Raw genomic sequence first — 20,987 nt, 5'->3', positions numbered from 1 at the left:
CGCAGAGAGCAAGCTGAAGACTTGCACCCTGGTGCTGAATGGAGCGTGAAGAAAGAGCAGTGGAGACCGCATAAACAGTAAGCAATGACCTTCCGCTTAGAAGTTGGAGGCAATTCCTCACATGGACTTTTATGCATTTAGAATTTATTTCTCGGAGTTCCAAGGTGCAGGCAGACTGTACTAGGAATAAATAATATCATGATCTGGAAAACCATGGGGAAAAAAAGGGATACCAGCAGAAAAAGGAGTCACTACCTCAAACAGATGGGAATCAGAATAAAAGGACAGCCATTTAATTCCGTAGCTGTAAAGTTTATAGGGAAGGACATTGGGGCCCAGAGAAGAAATACGTAGAAGGATACAGGCTAATCTGCTTAAGAAAAGTAGTACCTGAGAACAAGGCATCAGTAAAATCTAATGTAAAGAACTGGTCTCCAGAGTCTTTGATTTTAATGAGAAAAGATAATAGCCTCTCTAGCTCTCTCTCTCTCTGTCTTTTAATTCAAATGAATTCACTTCAGACTTTTTAAAGTTTTGTGAATGTATTCTGAGAACTTTAGGTTAGATGACGGGGTAGCGTTTGCCCCCTCCTGGAGATTAATGGCTACAGCACACAGGCTAATGTCCAGGTCTGGCTACAGCACATCTCTTCTCTATGGCTCTGTAAAGAATAGGCACACAGTTCCTTAAAAAACTAAACATAGAGCTACTATATGATCCAGCAATGATACTCCTGGGCATATACCCAGAAAAGATGAAAACTCTAATTCGAAAAGGTATTTGCACCCCAATATTCATAGCAGCACTATTCACAATAGCCAAGACATGGAAGCAACCTAAATGTCCATTGACAGATGAATGGATAAAGATGTGGTACATATATACAATATTACTCAGCCGTTAAAAAGAATGAAATAATGCCATTTGCAGCAACATGGATGGACCTAGAGATTATCATACTAAGTGAAGTAAGTCAGAGGAAGGCAAATATGATATGATATCACTTATATGTGGAATCTAAAATATAGTATAAACGAACGCATTTACAAAACAGAAATTGACTTACAGTTATAGAAAACAAACTTATGGTTACCGAAAAGGAAAGGGGGGAGGGATAAATTGGGAGTATAGGATTAACAGTTGCACACTACTGTATATAAAATGGATAAACAACAAGGATTTACTGTATAGCACAGGGAACTATAATATCTTATAATAAACTATAATGGAAAATAATCGAAAAAAAAAGAATATAGATATATATATGTATAACCGAATCACTTTGCTGTATACCTGAAACTAACACAATATTGTAAATCAACTATACTTTAGTAAAAAAAATAATAATAATAATAGTAAAAAAAAACTTTTAAAAAAGGATGCCTCCAGACTGAATGATCCATTCCCAAAAGTTCTTCCAAGGACTCTCTCACTAGAGAATCCAGTTCCTCGGAAAGCTATCAACACTAATTTTTGGCATTTTATATTATGTTTCCTAATCTTTTATTTTTGCCTCAATTCTACTGTCACTTTAAAAATTAGCAAGAAGCGCTAGCATTAGTCTAAGGTATAACTGGTATTCTAGCAATACACTGGATGCCTTCGTTCTCTTCGTTAGCTCTGCATACGTCCTTAAATTTGCTGAATTCCCGTTTAGTTCTTCAGTTCTACAAAGTCCATTTGAATTATAAACATGTTCCCTGGAAAAAAGTCGTTAACTGCACACCAACCATCCCTATAACTGAACAGAACATGGGTGCCGACTACTCTCTTTCCAGTAACCCCAATTTTGCAAAAGGCTACTTTCTTATTGCTTTTTAAGAAGAAAACACTTCCATGATCTATGACAATTTAAATATCCTGGTTTTGGCCAATCATTTCCACTGGAACTGAAAAGAAAGATTTGAGAAATCAGAGACAGCACATCATCTCAGTACAAACTATCGTCATCAGTGGCTTTCAAAGAGGGCGAGTCTTCCTCCAAGGAGTATCTGGCAATGTCTGTAGACGTTTTTGACTATCAAAACTAAGTGAGGGGCTTCCCTCGTGGCACAGTGGTTGAGAGTCCACCTGCCGATGCAGGGGACACGGGTTCGTGCCCCGGTCTGGGAGGATCCCACATGCCCTGGAGCGGCTGGGCCCGTGAGGCATGGCCGCTGAGCCTGCGCGTCCGGAGCCTGTGCTCCGCAATGGGAGAGGCCACAACAGTGAGAGGCTCACGTACCGCAAAAAAAAAAAAAAAAAAAAAAACTGAGTGAGGAGGTGCTACATAGTCAGTCATCTAGTGGAGAGAGGCCAGCGACAGGACTACACATCCTACTATGTACAGGACACCACACACGACAGTGATGCCCAAATTGTCAGTAGTGCTAGGGGTGAGAGCCTTGATCTGAATTCTTGCTACTACGAGTATTGTCCTCATACCAGCAGCTTTGAGCTCTTCTAGAAGCTTCTTAGAAACTTGAGTCCCACCACAAGACCTACTCAATCAATCTACATTAGCAAGATCACCAGGTGATTCACATGGACTGTCAAGTTTGAGAAGCACTGATTATACAACACTTAGTCAATCCTTAAGTGTTATAAAAGATCAGCTGTCTCATAGCCCAAAAGAATACCCTTAACTTAAATAATAGGCTCACTGCTACAGCATCTTGTCTTTAATACAATATTACCCTTATTACCACTAGATCCACTGAATATCAGTCATTGTTACATACAAAAAAAAATCCATTGCTCAATAATATGGAAAATTCTATATAGAGCAAACTTAAATGTATTGAAATCTCTAATAGGCTAATGTACCTTAATAATCTCCAAGAGAGAGCTATCATATGTACCATTTCCCCAAATTACTTAACCATAGGATCTATTTTTCCTCAGCGCATTTAAGAGGCTTAAGGTTTCACAGAACACATTTTCCTTTTCTCAGCATGGAAACTAAGGAGAAATTGATTAAAGTTCAGATCTCTCTCAATAGAGTCTTGAATGAGTTATTACCTATGATACTACATGTCGCTTCAACAAAAGACAAAACCCAAGGCCTGCCTTGAGAGTGAAGAATCTCCTGGGTACCACTGCATATTGAAAGGAAAAACAAACTTTAGGCCTGAAGATGAAATCTCCTTGTTCAGAAATCATATTAAAAAGACACATGCTTTCCTCATACTACCTGACTGCTCTAGTGATATAACACTTTCTTCAGAATGTCACAAAATCATTTCACAAGCAATTCTTTGCAACAAATTGCAAAATAGAAGGGAAAAGACATAAGTAATTCAAGGCCAATGGTGACTTTATTATGCACATAAATTATGTGTAGTCACAGACTGTCTCTTTTCATCACTAATTATACTAAGGGTTATATAAAATTCACTTAATGAATAGAATTGCCACAGCTTTGCAAAAATCATGGACATTTCCTTAGCAATTAATGATGCCTTAGGGATGCTACACACTAAGTTTGAATCCCTGGCACTTAATGGACTTATTTATAAATAGATACAGCGTTACACTACAAGAAAAAAAAAGCATACCTTTATATCTGTGAATAATGGCTAAAAGACCAGAACATGGAGTCACACATGTCTGGGTTCAAACCTCAGCAGCCCCGCCTTATTAAGGCCTGAATTCCCCATACCCGGCACCCCCAGCCATATAAAAGAAAGCACTATACCTTCCTCACCAAACACCTGTACCAACATGGCATGAGAGATCTGAGCTATAAGAGCAGAGATCTTGTACGTAATAAGGCAGTGTGGTACCAGCAATTACTATCATTTTATTTTAAATTTATATTTTTAAGTCTTCCTAGCTACTGAGATATTACCTAGCTACTGAGACATCATTGGGTGAACACCAGTCATTTCAGTTTATCAAAGTCATTCTCTTGGACAGAGTTCCCATAAGGAAAAATGAGCCCAATCACCTGTGACAATCAATGGTGTGATAAAGGGATAACGAACCACATCAATTCTGCTGATCAATGGAGTGATAAATGCCAGAGCCACACAGCATTAAGAGAAAACCTTAAAAGTACTTAACTTTTACTGAGTGTAGCGTTTATATTTTTAAAAAATCAAGTGTTTACTATGAGATGCATGATTGAGTTCAAGGTGTTGGGCAGAGGTTTTTCTAAAGGTAACCATGAATGGATTCAAGCCCACTCTGAGTACAAGGTACAGGATTTTGGAAAAGGTGAACCATCCTCCCCTTTTATGATTCCATGTGAAATTACTGAACAGTTTGATTCTTTAACAGTATAGAATCATCAGTGAGGTACCTCTTAATTCTCTCAGACATTTTGCCCTACTGTGTGCAATGTGAGGGTTAAAAGCATACACTGGAAACATCACTGGTCCAGGAACAAGATAAACTCTACTCCGATCTCACTTCTGCTATGACTGTCCATGTCCTATCAGAAAAGTCGTTCAGGGGGACCTTGAAGATGGCGGAAGAGTAAGACGCGGAGATCGCCTTCCTCCCTACGGATACATCAGAAATACATCCACACGTGGAACAACTCCTACAGAACTCCTACTGAAGGCTGGCAGAAGACCTCAGACCTCCCAAAAGGCAAGAAACTCCCCACGTACCTGGGTAGGGCAAAAGAAAAAACAGAGACAAAAGAATAAGGACGGCACCAGCACCAGTGGGAGGGAGCTGTGAAGGAGGAAAAGTTTCCACACACTAGGAAGCCCCTCCGCGGGCGGAGACTGCGGGAGGCAGAGGGGGGAGTTTCGGGACCGCGGAGTAGTGCACAGCGACGGGTGCGGAGGGCAAAGCGGGGAGATTCCTGCACAGACGATCGGTGCCGACCAGCACTCACCAACCTGAGAGGCTTGTCTGCTCACCCGCCAGGGCGGGCGGGGCTGCGAGCTGAGGCTCAGGTTTTGGTTTTGGATGGAGCTCAGGGAGAGGACTGGGGTTGGCGGCTTGAACATAGCCTGAAGGGGTTAGTGCACCACGACTAGCCGGGAGGGAGTTCCGGGAAAAGCCTGCACCGGCCGAAGAGGCAAGAGACTTTTTCTTCCCTCTTTGTTTCCTAGTGCGCGAGGAGAGGGGTTTAAGAGCGCTGCTTAAAGGAACTCCAGAGACGGGCGCGAGCCGCGGCTAAAAGCGCGAACCCCAGAGACGGGCGCGAGCCGCGGCTGAGGGCGCGAGCCCCCGAGACGGGCGCGAGCCGCGGCTGAAAGCGCAAACCCCAGAGACGGCGCGAGCCGCGGCTAAAACCGCGGACCCCAGAGACGGGCGGGAGACGCTAAGGCTGCTGCTGCCGCCACCAAGGGGCCTGTGTGCGAGCACAGGTCACTCTCCACACCCCTCTTCCGCGGAGCCTGTGCAGCCCGCCACTGCCAGGTTCCCGGGATCCAGGGACAACTTCCCCGGGAGTACGCACGGCTGGTCTCAGGCTGGTGCAACGTCACGCCGGCCTCTGCCGCAACGTCACGCTGCCTCTGCAGCCGCAGGCCCGCCCCACACGTAGTGCCCCTCCTTCCCCCATCCCCCAACCCTGGCCTGAGTGAGCCGGAGGCCCCGAATCAGCGGCTCCTTTAACCCCGTCCTGTCTGAGCGAAAAAACAGACGCCCTGGGGCTTCCCTGGTGGCGCAGTGGTTGAGAGTCCGCCTGCCGATGCAGGGGACACGGGTTCGTGCCCCGTTCCGGGAGGATCCCACATGCCGCGGAGCGGCTGCGCCCGTGCGCCATGGCCGCTGAGCCTGCGCGTCCGGAGCCTGTGCTCTGCAACGGGAGAGGCCACGGCAGTGAGAGGCCCGCGTACGCAAAAAAAAAAAACAAAAAAAACAAACAAACAAAAAAAAACAGACGCCCTCCAGCGACCTACACGCAGAGGCAGGGCCAAATCCAAAGCTGAGCTCCTGTGAGCTGTGAGAACAAAGAAGAGAAAGGGAAATCTCTCCCAGCAGCCACAGAAGCAGCGGATTAAAGCTCCACAATCAACTTGATATACCCTGCATCTGTGGAATACCTGAATAGACAAGGAATGATCCCAAATTGAAGAGGTGGAATTTAAGAGCGAGATCTATGATTTTTTTCCCTTTTCCTCTTTTTGTGAATGTGTACGTGTATGCTTCTGTGTGAGATCCTGTCTGTATACTCTTGCTTCCACCATTTGTCCTAGGGCTCTATCCGTCCATGACTTTTTTTTTTTAAAATTCTTTTTCTTAATAATTAAGTTTAATTGTAATAACTTTATTATACTTTACCTTCGTTCTTTCTTTCTTTCCTTCCTTCCTTCCCTCCTTTAGACAACGAATCACCCCAAATTGAGGAGGTGGTCTCAGGGAGCAGGATTTATGATTTTTCCCCCTTTACCTCTTTTTGTGAAGGTGTATGTGTATGCTTCTGTGTAAGATTTTCTCTGTATAGCTTTGCTTCCAACATTTGTCCTAAGGTTCTCTCCGTCCCTTTTTTTTTTTTTTCTTTTTTTTTCTAAATATTTTTTAATTCAATAACTATATTATACTTTATTTTATTTTTACTGTATCATCTTTCTTTCTGTCTTTTTTCCTTCTTTCCCTCCTTCCTTCCTTCCTCCCTCCCTCCCTCCCTCCCTCCTTTCTTTCCTTCTTTGCTTCTTTCTTCCTTCCTTCCTTTCCTCCTTTCCTTCTTTCTTTACTCATACTTCTACTAATTCTCCCTACTTTTTCTCCCTTTTATTCTGAGCTGTGTGGATGAAAGGCTCTTGGTGCTCCAGCCAGGAGTCAGGGCTCTGCCTCTGAGGTAGGAGAGCCAACTTCAGGACACTGGTCAACAAGAGACCTCCCAGCTCCACATAATATTAAACGGTGGAAATATCCCAGAGACCTCCATCTTAACACCAGCACCCAGCTTCACTCAACGACCAGCAAGCCACAGTGCTGGACAACCTATGCCAAACAACTAGCAAAACAGGAACACAACCCCACCCATTAGCAGAGAGGCTGCCTAAAATCATAATAAGGCCACAGACACCCCAAAACACACCACCAGACGTGAACCTGCCCACTAGAGAGACAAGATCCAGCATCATCCAGCACAACACAGGCACTAGTCCCCTCCGCCAGGAAGCCTACACAACCCACTGAAACAACCTTAGCCACTGGAGACAGACATCAAAAACAACGGGAACTACGAAAGTGCAGCCTGCAAAAAGGGGACCCCAAACACAGTAAGATAAGCAAAATGAGAAGACAGAAAAACACACAGCAGATGAAGGAGCAAGATAAAAACCCACCAGACCTAACAAATGAAGAGGAAATAGGCAATCTACCTGAAAAAGAATTCAGAATAATGATAGTAAGGATGATCCGAAATCTTGGAAGTAGAATGGACAAAATGCAAGAAACAGTTAACAAGGACCTACAAGAACTAAAGATGAAACAAGCAACGATGAACAATGCAATAAATGAAATTAAAATCACTCTAGATAGGATCAATAGCAGAATAACTGAGGCAGAAGAACGGATAAGTGACCTGGAAGATAAAGTAGTGGAAATAACTACTGCAGAGCAGAATAAAGAAAAAAGAATGAAAAGAACTGAGGACAGTCTCAGAGACCTCTGGGACAACATGAAACGCACCAACATTCGAATTATAGGGGTTCCAGAAGAAGAAGAAAGGGACTGAGAAAATATTTGAAGAGATTATAGTTGAAAACTTCCCTAATATGGGAAAGGAAATAGTTAATCAAGTCCAGGAAGCACAGAGGGTCCCATACAGGATAAATACAAGGAGAAACACGCCAAGACACATATTAATCAAACTGTCAAAAATTAAATACAAAGAAAGCATATTAAAAGCAGCAAGGGAAAAACAACAAATAACACACAAGGGAATCCCCATAAGGTTAACAGCTGATCTCTCAGCAGAAACCCTACAAGCCAGAAGGGAGTGGCAGGACATACTGAAAGTGATGAAGGAGAATAGCCTGCAACCAAGACTACTCTACCCAGCAAGGATCTCATTCACATTTGATGGAGAAATTAAAACCTTTACAGACAAGCAAAAGCTGAGAGAGTTCAGCACCACCAAACCAGCTTTACAACAAATGCTAAAGGAACTTCTCTAGACACGAAACACAAGAGAAGGAAATGACCTATAGTAGCGAACCCAAAACAATATATAAAATGGAAATAGGAACATACATATCGATAATTACCTTAAATGTAAATGGACTAAATGCTCCCACCAAAAGACACAGATTGGCTGAATGGATACAAAAACAAGACCCTTATATATGCTGTCTACAAGAGACCCACTTCAGAACTAGAGACACATACAGACTGAAAGTAAGGGGATGGAAAAAGATATTCCATGCAAATGGAAACCAAAAGAAAGCTGGAGTAGCAATTCTCATATCAGACAAAATAGACTTTAAAATAAGGACTATTAAAAGGGACAAAGAAGGACACTACATAATGATCAAGGGATCGATCCAAGAAGAAGATATAACAATTGTAAATATTTATGCACCCAACATAGGAGCACCTCAATACATAAGGCAAATACTAACAACCATAAAATGGGAGATCGACAGTAACACATTCATAGTAGGGGACTTTAACACCCCACTTTCACCCATGGACAGATCATCCAAAATGAAAATAAATAAGGAAACACAAGCTTTAAATGATACATTAAACAAGATGGACTTAATTGATATTTATAGGACACTCCATCCAAAAACAACAGAATACACATTTTTCTCAAGTGCTCATGGAACATTCTCCAGGATAGATCATATCTTGGGTCACAAATCAAGCCTTGGTAAATTTAAGAAAACTGAAATTGTATCAAGTATCTTTTCCGACCACAACGCCATGAGACTAGATATCAATTACAGGAAAAGATCTTTAAAAAATACAAACACATGGAAGCTAAACAATACACTACTTAATAATGAAGTGATCACTGAAGAAATCAAAGAGGAAATAAAAAAATACCTAGAAACAAATGACAATGGAGACACAACGACCCAAAACCTATGGGATGCAGCAAAAGCAGTTCTAAGGGGGAAGTTTATAGCAATACAAGCCCACCTTAAGAAGCAGGAAACATCTCGAATAAACAACCTAACCTTGCACCTCAAGCAATTAGAGAAAGAAGAACAAAAAAACCCCAAAGCTAGCAGAAGGAAAGAAATCATAAAAATCAGATCAGAAATAAATGAAAAAGAAATGAAGGAAACAATAGCAAAGATCAATAAAACTAAAAGCTGGTTCTTTGAGAAGATAAACAAAATAGATAAACCACTAGCCAGACTCATCAAGAAAAAAAGGGAGAAGACTCAAATCAATAGAATTAGAAATGAAAAAGGAGAAGTAACAACTGACACTGCAGAAATAAAAAAAATCATGAGAGATTACTACAAGCAACTCTATGCCAATAAAATGGACAATCTGGAAGAAATGGACAAATTCTTAGAAATGCACAACCTGCCAAGACTGAATCAGGAAGAAATAGAAAATATGAACAGACCAATCACAAGCACTGAAATTGAAACTGTGATTAAAAACCTTCCAACAAACAAAAGCCCAGGACCAGATGGCTTCACAGGTGAATTCTATCAAACGTTTAGAGAAGAGCTAACACCTATCCTTCTCAAACTCTTCCAAAATATAGCAGAGGGAGGAACACTCCCAAATTCCTTCTACGAGGCCACCATCACCTTGATACCAAAACCAGACAAGGATGTCACAAAGAAAGAAAACTACAGGCCAATATCACTGATGAACATAGATGCAAAAATCCTCAACAAAATACTAGCAAACAGAATCCAACAGCACATTAAAAGGATCATACACCATGATCAAGTGGGGTTTATTCCAGGAATGCAAGGATTCTTCAATATACGCAAATCTATCAATGTGATAAACCATATTAACAAATTGAAGGAGAAAAACCATATGATCATCTCAATAGATGCAGAGAAAGCTTTCGACAAAATTCAACACCCATTTATGATAAAAACCCTCCAGAAAGTAGGCATAGAGGGAACTTTCCTAAACATAATAAAAGCCATATATGACAAGCCCACAGCAAACATCATCCTCAATGGTGAAAAACTGAAAGCATTTCCACTAAGATCAGGAACAAGACAAGGTTGCCCACTCTCACCACTCTTATTCAACATAGTTTTGGAAGTTTTAGCCACAGCAATCAGAGAAGAAAAGGAAATAAAAGGAATCCAAATCGGAAAAGAAGAAGTAAAGCTGTCACTGTTTGCAGATGACATGATACTATACATAGAGAATCCTAAAGATGCTACCAGAAAACTACTAGAGCTAATCAATGAATTTGGTAAAGTAGCAGGATACAAAATTAATGCACAGAAATCTCTGGCATTCCTATATACTAATGATGAAAAATCTGAAAGTGAAATCAAGAAAACACTCCCATTTACCATTGCAACAAAAAGAATAAAATATCTAGGAATAAACCTACCTAAGGATACGAAAGACCTGTATGCAGAAAATTATAAGACACTGATGAAAGAAATTAAAGATGATACAAATAGATGGAGAGATATACCATGTTCTTGGATGGGAAGAATCAACATTGTGAAAATGACTCTACTACCCAAAGCAATCTACAGATTCAATGCAATCCCTATCAAACTACCACTGGCATTTTTCACAGAACTAGAACAAAAAATTTCGCAATTTGTATGGAAACACAAAAGACCCCGAATAGCCAAAGCAATCTTGAGAACGAAAAAAGGAGCTGGAGGAATAAGGCTCCCTGACTTCAGACTATATTACAAAGCAACAGTAATCAAGACAGTATGGTACTGGCACAAAAACAGAAAGATAGATCAGTGGTACAGGATAGAAAGCCCAGAGATAAACCCACGCACATATGGACACCTTATCTTTGATAAAGGAGGCAGGAATGTACAGTGGAGAAAGGACAGCCTCTTCAATAAATGGTGCTGGGAAAACTGGACAGGTACATGTAAAAGTATGAGATTAGATCACTCCCTAACACCATACACAAAAATAAGCTCAAAATGGATTAAAGACCTAAATGTAAGGCCAGAAACTATCAAACTCTTAGAAGAAAACATAGGAAGAACACTCTATGACATAAATCACAGCAAGATCCTTTCTGACCCACCTCCTAGAGTAATGGAAATAAAAACAAAAATAAACAAATGGGACCTAATGAAACTTCAAAGCTTTTGCACAGCAAAGGAAACCATAACCAAGACCAAAAGACAGCCCTCAGAATGGGAGAAAACATTTGCAAATGAAGCAACTGACAAAGGATTAATCTCCAAAATTTACAAGCAGCTCATGCAGCTCAATAACAAAAAAACAAACAACCCCATCCAAAAATGGGCAGAAGACGTAAATAGACATTTCTCCAAAGAAGATATACAGAATGCCAACAAACACATGAAAGAATGCTCAACATCATTAATCATTAGAGAAATGCAAATCAAAACTACAATGAGATATCATCTCACACCAGTCAGAATGGCCATCATCAAAAAATCTAGAAACAATAAATGCTGGAGAGGGTGTGGAGAAAAGGGGACACTCTTGCACTGCTGGTGGGAATGTGAATTGGTTCAGCCACTGTGGAGAACAGTATGGAGGTTCCTTAAAAAACTACAAATAGAATTACCATATGACCCAGCAATCCCACTACTTGGCATATACCCTGAGAAAACCAAAATTCAAAAAGAGTCATGTACCAAAATGTTCATTGCAGCTCTATTTACAATAGCCAGGACATGGAAACAACCTAAGCGCCCATCATCGGATGAATGGATAAAGAAGATGTGGCACATATACACAATGGAATATTACTCAGCCTTAAAAAGAAATGAAATTGAGCTATTTGTAATGAGATGGATAGACCTAGAGTCTGTCATACAGAGTGAAGTAAGTCAGAAAGAAAAAGACAAATACCGTATGCTAACACATATATATGGAATTTAAGGGAAAAAAATGTCATGAAGAACCTAGGGGTAAGATAGGAATAAAGACGCAGACCTACTGGAGAACGGACTTGAGGGTATGGGGAGGGGGAGGGGTGAGTTTTGATAGGGCGAGAGAGAGTCATGGACATATACACACTAACAAACGTAGTAAGGTAGATAGCTGGGGGGAAGCAGCCGCAAGGCACAGGGATATTAGCTCGGTGCTTTGTGACAGCCTGGAAGGGTGGGATGGGGAGAGTGGGAGGGAGGGAGACGCAAGAGGGAAGACATATGGGAACATATGTATATGTATAGCTGATTCACTTTGTTATAAAGCAGAAACTAACACACCATTGTAAAGCAATTATACCCCAATAAAGATGTTTAAAAAAAAAAAATAACTTCTATGTTTAAAATGATAAAGCTATTCATTGATCCCATTATCTTCCCAATAGCCTCTTCTTTATGGGGCATGATACAATCACATCCTTCTCTCATAAGGCTTTAATGTAATTGTTGTTTGCTGTCCTCAGTGGATATTAAATTGCACAAGATTGACAGGTAAGATCAGGGAAAATCTCTCTTAAAAGTGAAAAAAAGACACAAGGCTTTGAAAACAACTTTATACCCCAGTTACACATAGTAAAAATCAAGGGGTAAGCTATTCAACAAATACTGATTGAGTACCCGTTATGTATCAGATATTGCCCAGATGTTTGGACAACTTCAGTGATGAAAACACACAAAAATGCCTGTCCTCATGGAACTTAGATACTAGCAGCAGGAGGCAGAAAATAAATAATGATTATTATAACAAATTATATAGTCTGCTGGAAATGCTAATCAAGTATTTTTAAAAAGAATAGTAGATGAGCTTTCCAGGCAGAGGAAGGAGCAATGCAAAGGCCCTGAGGTTAAACCAGACTGGTATGCACAAGGCCTGCAGGGGAGCTAGGCAACATGGGCAGGTGAGGGCCAAGAGGTGATAGGGGGCCTGCCAGGTCTTGAAAGAAGAGGAAGCAGGGTTCACCTGAGTGGGACATTGGGGAGAGAGTACCTAGGTACAGGCAATAAAGATACACTTTGTGGAGAATTTAATGATAATAACAAACCAACTGGTAATGGAAAATAATCTGAAAAAGAATAAACAAACAAATGAATAAATACATGTATATGTATAACTGAATCACTTTGCTGATAACTGAAACTAACACAACACAGTAAATCAACTATACTTCAATTAAAAAACATTTTTTAATTTAAAAAAACCCAACTGGAATCACTATACTTTTCTTTTACATCACGTGCCAGTAACTCTAAGCAATGTCACAGATAAAATACTTCTCAATCCCTAAATCTTCTGTTGGTCTAAGTTCTAAATGATTGCTGTGGTTACTGTGAAATTTTAATTGTATGTAAGATATACAGTATAACTTCCTGCTATCAGTCAACCCCTAAAAGCTGCCGATTCAGCCACAGGTATTCATTGCAGGAGAAAGTCTGTAATGATCCAGATTGCCTGAATTTACTCTGGATTCAGTTTGTGTCTCCAATCCTTGTGGTACTACAGGATTGTGGATCTACTGCCTTTAGATCCAAAGTCAGGATAGGATAGTGATTATAATGGCAAAGAAGTAGATCTTGAGTTATATCCTATGTAAGCTCTTGGCATTTTACTTGTGTTTCAAATTGAAAACAGCAAAACAGAATGCAAACTGTAAGGTGTAATTGTGTGTGTGTGTGTGTGTGTGCAAATTTTAGTTCATACAAGTAATATTTTACTTGTTTTCAACTGCAACTTTAGAAAATTATTTTTAAATTGTTATTCATCTTATATCATAACTTATTAAACTGCAGTATTATTTTTAAATTTTTACTGAAATATAGTTGATTAAACTGTAATATTATCTATTACTGTGTGACACCAAAAAGCAATGTTTCTTTTCTATTTTCTTCCTCAAAAATGCACTAATGTAACTAAGAAATATGAAACAATTACATATTTCCTTTTTATCATTATATTTGTTTGTTTTTTACCAGCCTGAATATACATAAAAGTACAATCAAAGAAATTTTCAATTTCACCTTTTCTCTGGTCATAACTATTATTCATCTGATTTCATAATTATTATTGGAAATAACTTTTTGTCTAGAGGAGGGAATGTTAAAAATGACCCACTCCAGTTGTCAAATACACAAGATAGGCTGATGATGGGAAGCAGCCCCTCAATTTTGTTTCTTAAATATTCAGTGTACGAAGTACAAGAAAATCACTTAGTCTACAGTCCAACTTTGTTACTTTTGGCCATCTTCTCCACAGTGGGAAAAGGTTCATTAATAGTTGAATCAATAAATGGATCAATAGGAAAAAGTGAAAACAACCTAGATAACAGGATCTGAAAGGCTGATAGGAACACGTCATGCCAGATAGAGAACACAGATACCAAAGTTTCCACTTTGTGTAATATGTAAGGCAATACATTAACTTATTTTATGGCTGTAAATATCTGGAACATGTTTTAGGTAAACAACTGTAATTGTTACTTCTAACTACAGCAACACTTAAATTGTGTGAATGATACCCCGCAATGTATTTTTTTAAATTCTGCTGGTTTTATAAATACATAATGACAGAGGACATCAGTCATGACTGTCTATCATTGTTATTGGCCCTTCATGCATAAAATTAGACAATTGATACTTGTCACCTATAAATCAACCTGAGGTTAAATATTAAAATAAACTCAATGGGTACGTTTTTCAAGTAGAGATATGACAGAAGTAATTTAGTTTGATGGCAGAAACCTAGTAGATGTGTTATAAAACCATCAAGAAGTAAACTATTAATTTTCTCTGATATACAAACTCCAAGCTATAATGATTCCTTCCATATATTTATTATACTATGACCCAGCAGAATATGAAACAGGTATATATAACATAACATTATACCCAGAAATTTTGCTCTTCATAGCATTTTTTTAAAAGAAGAGATATTGAAATCATTTCCTATAGTTATTTGTGCTAAATTAAACCATATATGAACAATTCTTTATTGAGATATTTGAATATGTCAATGATAATCATTATAGTCTTTCAATAGATTGGGACTCTCTTCTGGTACAGTAATTAAGAAAAAGTCTGTAGCACTTCCAGACACATTTTCTGTATTACTCCCTCATTTGTAGTAGTTTCCTTTTTAGAAACAGGAAAATAAAAATTTTCGTGTGCTTACTGATCATCTAAGTATTACCTCCTTACCACAAAATATTCAGAAAAGTAAACAATATTAAGAAGAAAATAATCATCACACCACCTATGAAAAGAATACAAAAAACTACATCTGTATAAATACTTATTTTATAAAAATTAACCATGTTCAAATTTTTAAAAAATGGGATCATGCTATTTATCTAGTTTCATAATCTGCTTTTGTAAAATTAAAAAATCTGTTTCCCACAACTGTTCTTGTCAATATGCATAAATATATAATATAGTATTCATCTTCTCAAAATACTGTATTTTATTTCACCAGTAGGCTGTGAATGATTTCTTCTCTCCCCTTTTCTTTTTCTCAGTTCTCTCCTCTCCCTCTGTGTTTTTTTTTTTTCTTTTTTTTAGCATGATTAAAATAAACTGAGGACTTACCATGTGATATCGCAGCTTCTGTGTTCAGGGTTTTAGATGTGTCATCATAGTGTCCCTCAAAACTTTCTAAGTAGTCAGTACTAATGCACCCATTTTACTGATAATGAAAAGTGAGAATTAGAGAGACAGAGGAATTGCCCAAGGTCATCAAGAATAGTAGGCGGCAAAGCTGAGATCCAAATCCAGGAGGGTCAGTTTTCTATAACCCTCCCTTAACCATTTCACTGAAACAGACCTTGAAACCCAAATTGCCAGAACATTTTTCTCAGAATAAATTTCCCGCAGTGGAATTACTCATGTCCTAATTTAAAACTTGTGACATGTATTTTCAAATGATCTTCAATTCACATTTTGCCAAACATGTATGGAAATTCTTGGCTGTCCACTTCTTGGGATCCAATTTTCTTTATTCAATATTTAATAATATTTTTGTTCAATTTGTCTTTTTGTTCTGATCTGCTGAGGTAGGAGTCTTCTCCGCAGTCTCATACCTCCTGAGCTCACCAGAGGAATAAGCCTACTGACCCAGACTTCCTGAGGATGTCCAAGGATAACGCTGCCTGACCTCCTAATGCAGTCAAACCCTTAGATGCCAAAGGTGCATCCTGGTCCCAGGTGCTGTCCCTCCATGCTCACAGAGCTGCTGACACTTGGGGTCTGGTCTCCTTGGTCCCTGTGCACACTGGGCACTCTCCTCCTTAGAACTGACCGTCTCTCCCGACACCCCCTCACAATGTCTCCAGGATGCCAAAGCAGCGTGTGCCCAGGTCGCAAAGTCCAGGGGAGCCTCGTAAAAATAACCTTCTCTTTTTCTGTCTTCTAGTCCACTTCAGCCTTCTATTCTTCCAGCACCTCCAATCCGTTAGGTCTGGTAAAATCATTCCTGTGCTCATGGGTGACTCGACCCGTGACGACTGGCCTGTCCCATCACCGTTTCTGTCTATCCAGCATCTCTAGTGCTCTTCATTCCCGTCATTCCTTAGCTGAACTCCCCGCTGTATTAAAACCCTCAGCCAGCTTTCCTCAAGGACCTCTAAATCCCTTGTCCATTTTCTTTCATTACTAGTCTGGCAAAACATCCAATTAGGCTGTCTGCCTTCTCCATGTCTGAGTTCCAACTATTTGATTTCCGCTGGAAAGATAGCCCACATGCACAGACTGCTGTTCCTGAGAACCCATGCTGCGGGGAATCCAACCCCAGCTCTCCCTACAGTACTTCTATGTCCCCAGTCACCCGGCCCCTCCTCTCCATCCATCACTCTGCCCACTGTGGTCTGGCTTCCACGTGAACTCCTCTGCGGACAGAGCTCTCACACCAACCTTCTGCTCATCAGTGATGATCTCACTTCACCTCTCCTGTAAGTCTGAAATCCTCTTCCGCTGGTTTCCAGGACACCTCACTCTCCTAGTGTTTTCCTATATGCTTTTTCCCCTTTCCCACTATACTTCCTGGGTTTCTCTGTCTGTCCCAGAACTGGTGGTGACTCGGGATGCTGCTTTAGGACCTGTGCTAACTCTACACTCTGTCCCTTGACAATCTCTTCTCACGTGTTTTCCATCCCTAGCAGCTGGCTTGATGAGGCCTGCGTTCTACACATCCATCCAATCTTGCTCCTGATTTGGAGCCTATATATCTAGTTGCTTATTTGCCTATTTCCTTAGAAGTCCAGGTTTCTGCCTTTGTCACCTGGATAAAATATGGTTGTGTTCACAAATAGGCATAGGAAAAGGGGCAGGCATGCTTGGCTACATCTTACTTAACTTTGAGATCTTAGCCTAGATATTGTTTTCTCTGGGAAGCCTTCTATAAGTGCCAAATCTGGATTAAGTGCCCTTCTTATTCAAAACAGTCTGAACTTCTATCACAGCACTTAACACACTATATTATAATTTCTTACACAATTTTTTTGTCTCTCTCAGTTGACTGTAAACTGGCCCCATGAGGACAGAGAAAGTGCTGATTTTATTCCACACTGTATTTGCAACACTACACAGTGCACACAGCAGGTGCTCATGTTACTGAGATGAACTGAACTGGATGGAATTAGATTCTTCCTGGGTTTTCTCTCCATACAGAGGCCACCAAGGCCAGGCAGTTTTGTCCTGCCCTGTTAATCCCCATGCCTCAGCTCTCATTTTTCAGGGATGGTTGCACAGACATCTGCTTCAAAAGCCCCTTTCTCCAAGCTTATCAACTCTTGCTAACTGATGTCAATGAAGACCCATCCATTTCTCAACGAGGAATCAACAGACCCATCTGGGTTCAGCTTTACACCTTGCTACACTTTGGAAAGTCCTTCCCATGATGATTTCTTCCAAGTTTATTTAGATTTACTTAGCATGCTCAAATCTTTAATCAATTTGGGACATAAGGCGAGATATATATATATATTTCTTTTTCCAGTTGGTTAGTTATCCTAGCACTATTTATCAAACTCTTTAAATATTCTCCCGTGATCTAACGTTTCAGCTCTACCAAACAGTAAAATCTCCTAGGGCGTGGTGAAGAGTGTGGACTCTAGGGCCAGCTTCTCAGATCCAACCCCACACTGACACTCACTAGTCCTTGGGCAGGTCACTTAACCTCCCTGCGCCTCTGTAATTCAGGGGTAACAACAATAGTGTCTTTCAGTGTTGTGATTAATTTACATGTAAACGGCTCAAAAGAGTACTGATACAGAGCAGATCTTTAATTCCTCCTGTAGATTATTACTGTCATCTGTTTAGATACTTCATCTTCAGCTCTGTTCACCTGCTCATCTTTGAGCCTGTGCTGCACTGTTCTAACTGCTGTAGAAAGAGAACGCAGTTCCCTCTAGAATAATCTCCCTGAGCCATTGCCCCTTTCCCTCCTTCCCTTATTAAAAAAAAAAAAATCACTTTTCTACTCTTGTACAATTATTTCTTTAGTAAAACACTTTTCCCCCCAAATATTAATAACAGTCAACTTTTACTTGCAAATTGCTTTCCATGGGTCAGGCACTGGGTCAAAGGCTTTATTGACATGAATCATCAAATTTAATCTTATGAGATATACTTCATCATTATATTGACTTTACAGATTAGGAGAACAATCATTGAAACCATTAAGGAAGGAACCCAGGCTGTCTGATTCTAGAACTTGTGCCGTGTATGACTACTGGGCATCACTTCCATTATAAAAACTCTTGTTGAGACTGGACTCAGATTTGGATGAAATCTCTAGATTTATTTGGGAAGGACTGACAGTGTTGAATGCTAAGTCTTCCTAGTCAGTATTATGATTAGTTTTTACCCAATTACTTATTTATGTTCTTCAGTAAAGTTTTATATTGTCAATAGAAGTAATATTTACAGAGTACTGACCACACTGTAGACATTGTTTAAATGCTTTGCAAATATTAACTACTTTAATTCTCACCGTGACCCTATGGTGTTGGCCTTGTTATTATTTCCATTTCACAGATAGGGAACCGAAGCACAGAGATGGCTCTTCACATTAAATGACTTCGTATCACATAGCCAGTGTGTGACAAAGCTGGTATTTTTATTACACTCTCTTGGCTCCAGAACCCATGACTTTGGCTACTAAGCTCTCAGATTTACCTCTCAAATCATGGGTAAAGTACTATATTTCTATCTGCTCATATATTATTGATATTTACCAGTGAAACTTTTCTCAATCTATTTTTATCTTGTTATTGCTAGTCTACAGGAAAGCATTGGTTTTTGTATATTTTCTTGCTAACCTGTTGAAGTTATAAATTCCAACGATTATCAATTGATTACCTTGGGTTATTCAGGGAAGTCATCAAAATAAAGCTAGGTTTTGTTCCTCAATATGCAAAATGCATCCTTTTCTATGCTTTAAAAAAACTGTTTGGGTTAGCACCTCCCCCAAATTTTAAATGAATAATTTTGCATTAGACATCCTATTCCACTTTAGGGGTAATGCCTCTAGTTTTCCTCTAGTAAAAGAACTTCTGAGGGACGGACGCAACCTTGGGTGTCCCAGCCTTCGCTGGAAGGCCAGCGCATCGGCCGCGATGCCCGGGCTCCGGCTACCGCGGCTTTCGGCCGCCGGCTGTCTGGCAGCGCTCTGCGGGATGAGCGCGGCTCACACCACCACCCTGGCCTCGAGCGCGACTACACTCGCGGCTTTACCGACTATCACCAGCACAGCCTCGGCGCCGCCGCCGCCACTCCCGCCGGGCACCACTCCAGCCCCAGAAATCTGTGAGAGCCGCAGCACGGTGTTTCCTGTTTTGATGCTAATGCTGCTAACGCTGCCCGTTTGGGGTCAGAATGCAAAGGTAAAAGCTACTGTTCAGATAATCCCACAGTTCGTGATGGCAAGGGGGTGAACAGCACAGAATTCTGTCCTCGGCTCCCTGCCACACCACTGCCAACCAATTCTGCAGCGAAAACCACAACTCCGCCTTCCCCGTCTACAGCCTGCACCACGGCTACTACATCAGGTACAACGGATACCACTTCAACTCCGGCTTCACAACCTGTGCGCAAGTCTACCTTTGGGGCAGCCAGTTTCGTTCAAGGAACTGTCCTTGTCTTGGGTGTGCAGGCTGTAATTTTCTTTCTCTATAAATTCCGCAAATCGAAAGAACGAAACTACCGCACTCTGTAAACAGACCCGCTAAATTAACACGTACTGGTGTGTAACTCACTGAAACCAAAATATTCTCTTTCAAGATGTGCCACATGGGAGACGCTATTCTAGGATCTTTAATTTTTCAGAGGATGCATATAGGAGCATCGCCCTTGAAGAGAAACCAGTTAAATCTATTTGCTCAACGGGAATATTTTAAATATTCTGCATGAATGCTTGTGGCTGTCTTCTTTTATTTTAAATGGCTGCTGCTGTGTGATTAAGTTCTCTCTTCTTGACATGCCAAATGTAACTCTATAAGTGATGGAAACATTGTCCTGCGCAGACGACCTCGTGACTCTTTTAGCAATTCAAATGTAGTCATTTTAAAGCCTGAAAGCTGCATTTTTTCATGCTAACTTGGGATGTAGTTTAGTGACCAGAATTGAGAAAAATGTGCCAAATGAGCAGCAATCAGGTGGATTTGGGGCTATAATTGCAAAAAGTGGAATAAATTTATAAATTTAGTATCCTTAGAGTAGAATTTTGTGCTTGACAAGTTATTTTTTCTACATTAGAAAAAAGATGCCACACAAGGAATTACATTCCAGATTTAAAGAAATGAAGGGAAAGTATACAAAACATTAAAGTGTAGCAGGTTATTGTTGATACTTGTAAAGCACCGTATATTGTTGAGAAAATAAAGAACAGTGCCTTAAAAGACAGACTGAAAGGTAGACTGTAACTTAAAATGTTGGTGATTTGTTCTTTCACATTAATGAAGGGAAAGGCTGGACTGAGGATGTAACTGTTGATGTGAGCAGTAG

The 20,987-nt window shown here is 40.2% G+C and overlaps 2 protein-coding genes across 2 annotated transcripts in view; one reads left to right on the top strand and one right to left on the bottom strand.

The window, feature by feature from the left end:
- The window catches only part of CTNND2 (catenin delta 2), a 944,584-nt gene that overhangs the window by 682,996 nt on the left and 240,601 nt on the right, over nt 1-20,987 (bottom strand). The gene's annotated exons all lie outside the window — the stretch shown is intronic.
- On the top strand, nt 19,601-20,199 carry LOC116751874 (sialomucin core protein 24-like). The gene is given in 2 exon segments (XM_032628307.1): nt 19,601-19,805; nt 19,808-20,199. Coding segments are annotated over 2 exon segments (597 nt in total).

The sequence above is a fragment of the Phocoena sinus genome, chromosome 3 (genome assembly GCF_008692025.1).
Source record: "Phocoena sinus isolate mPhoSin1 chromosome 3, mPhoSin1.pri, whole genome shotgun sequence".
In the NCBI taxonomy this organism is placed as follows: domain Eukaryota; kingdom Metazoa; phylum Chordata; class Mammalia; order Artiodactyla; family Phocoenidae; genus Phocoena; species Phocoena sinus.
Note: the sequence above shows the minus strand (reverse complement) of the source record. Positions and strands in the feature narration are given on the sequence as shown.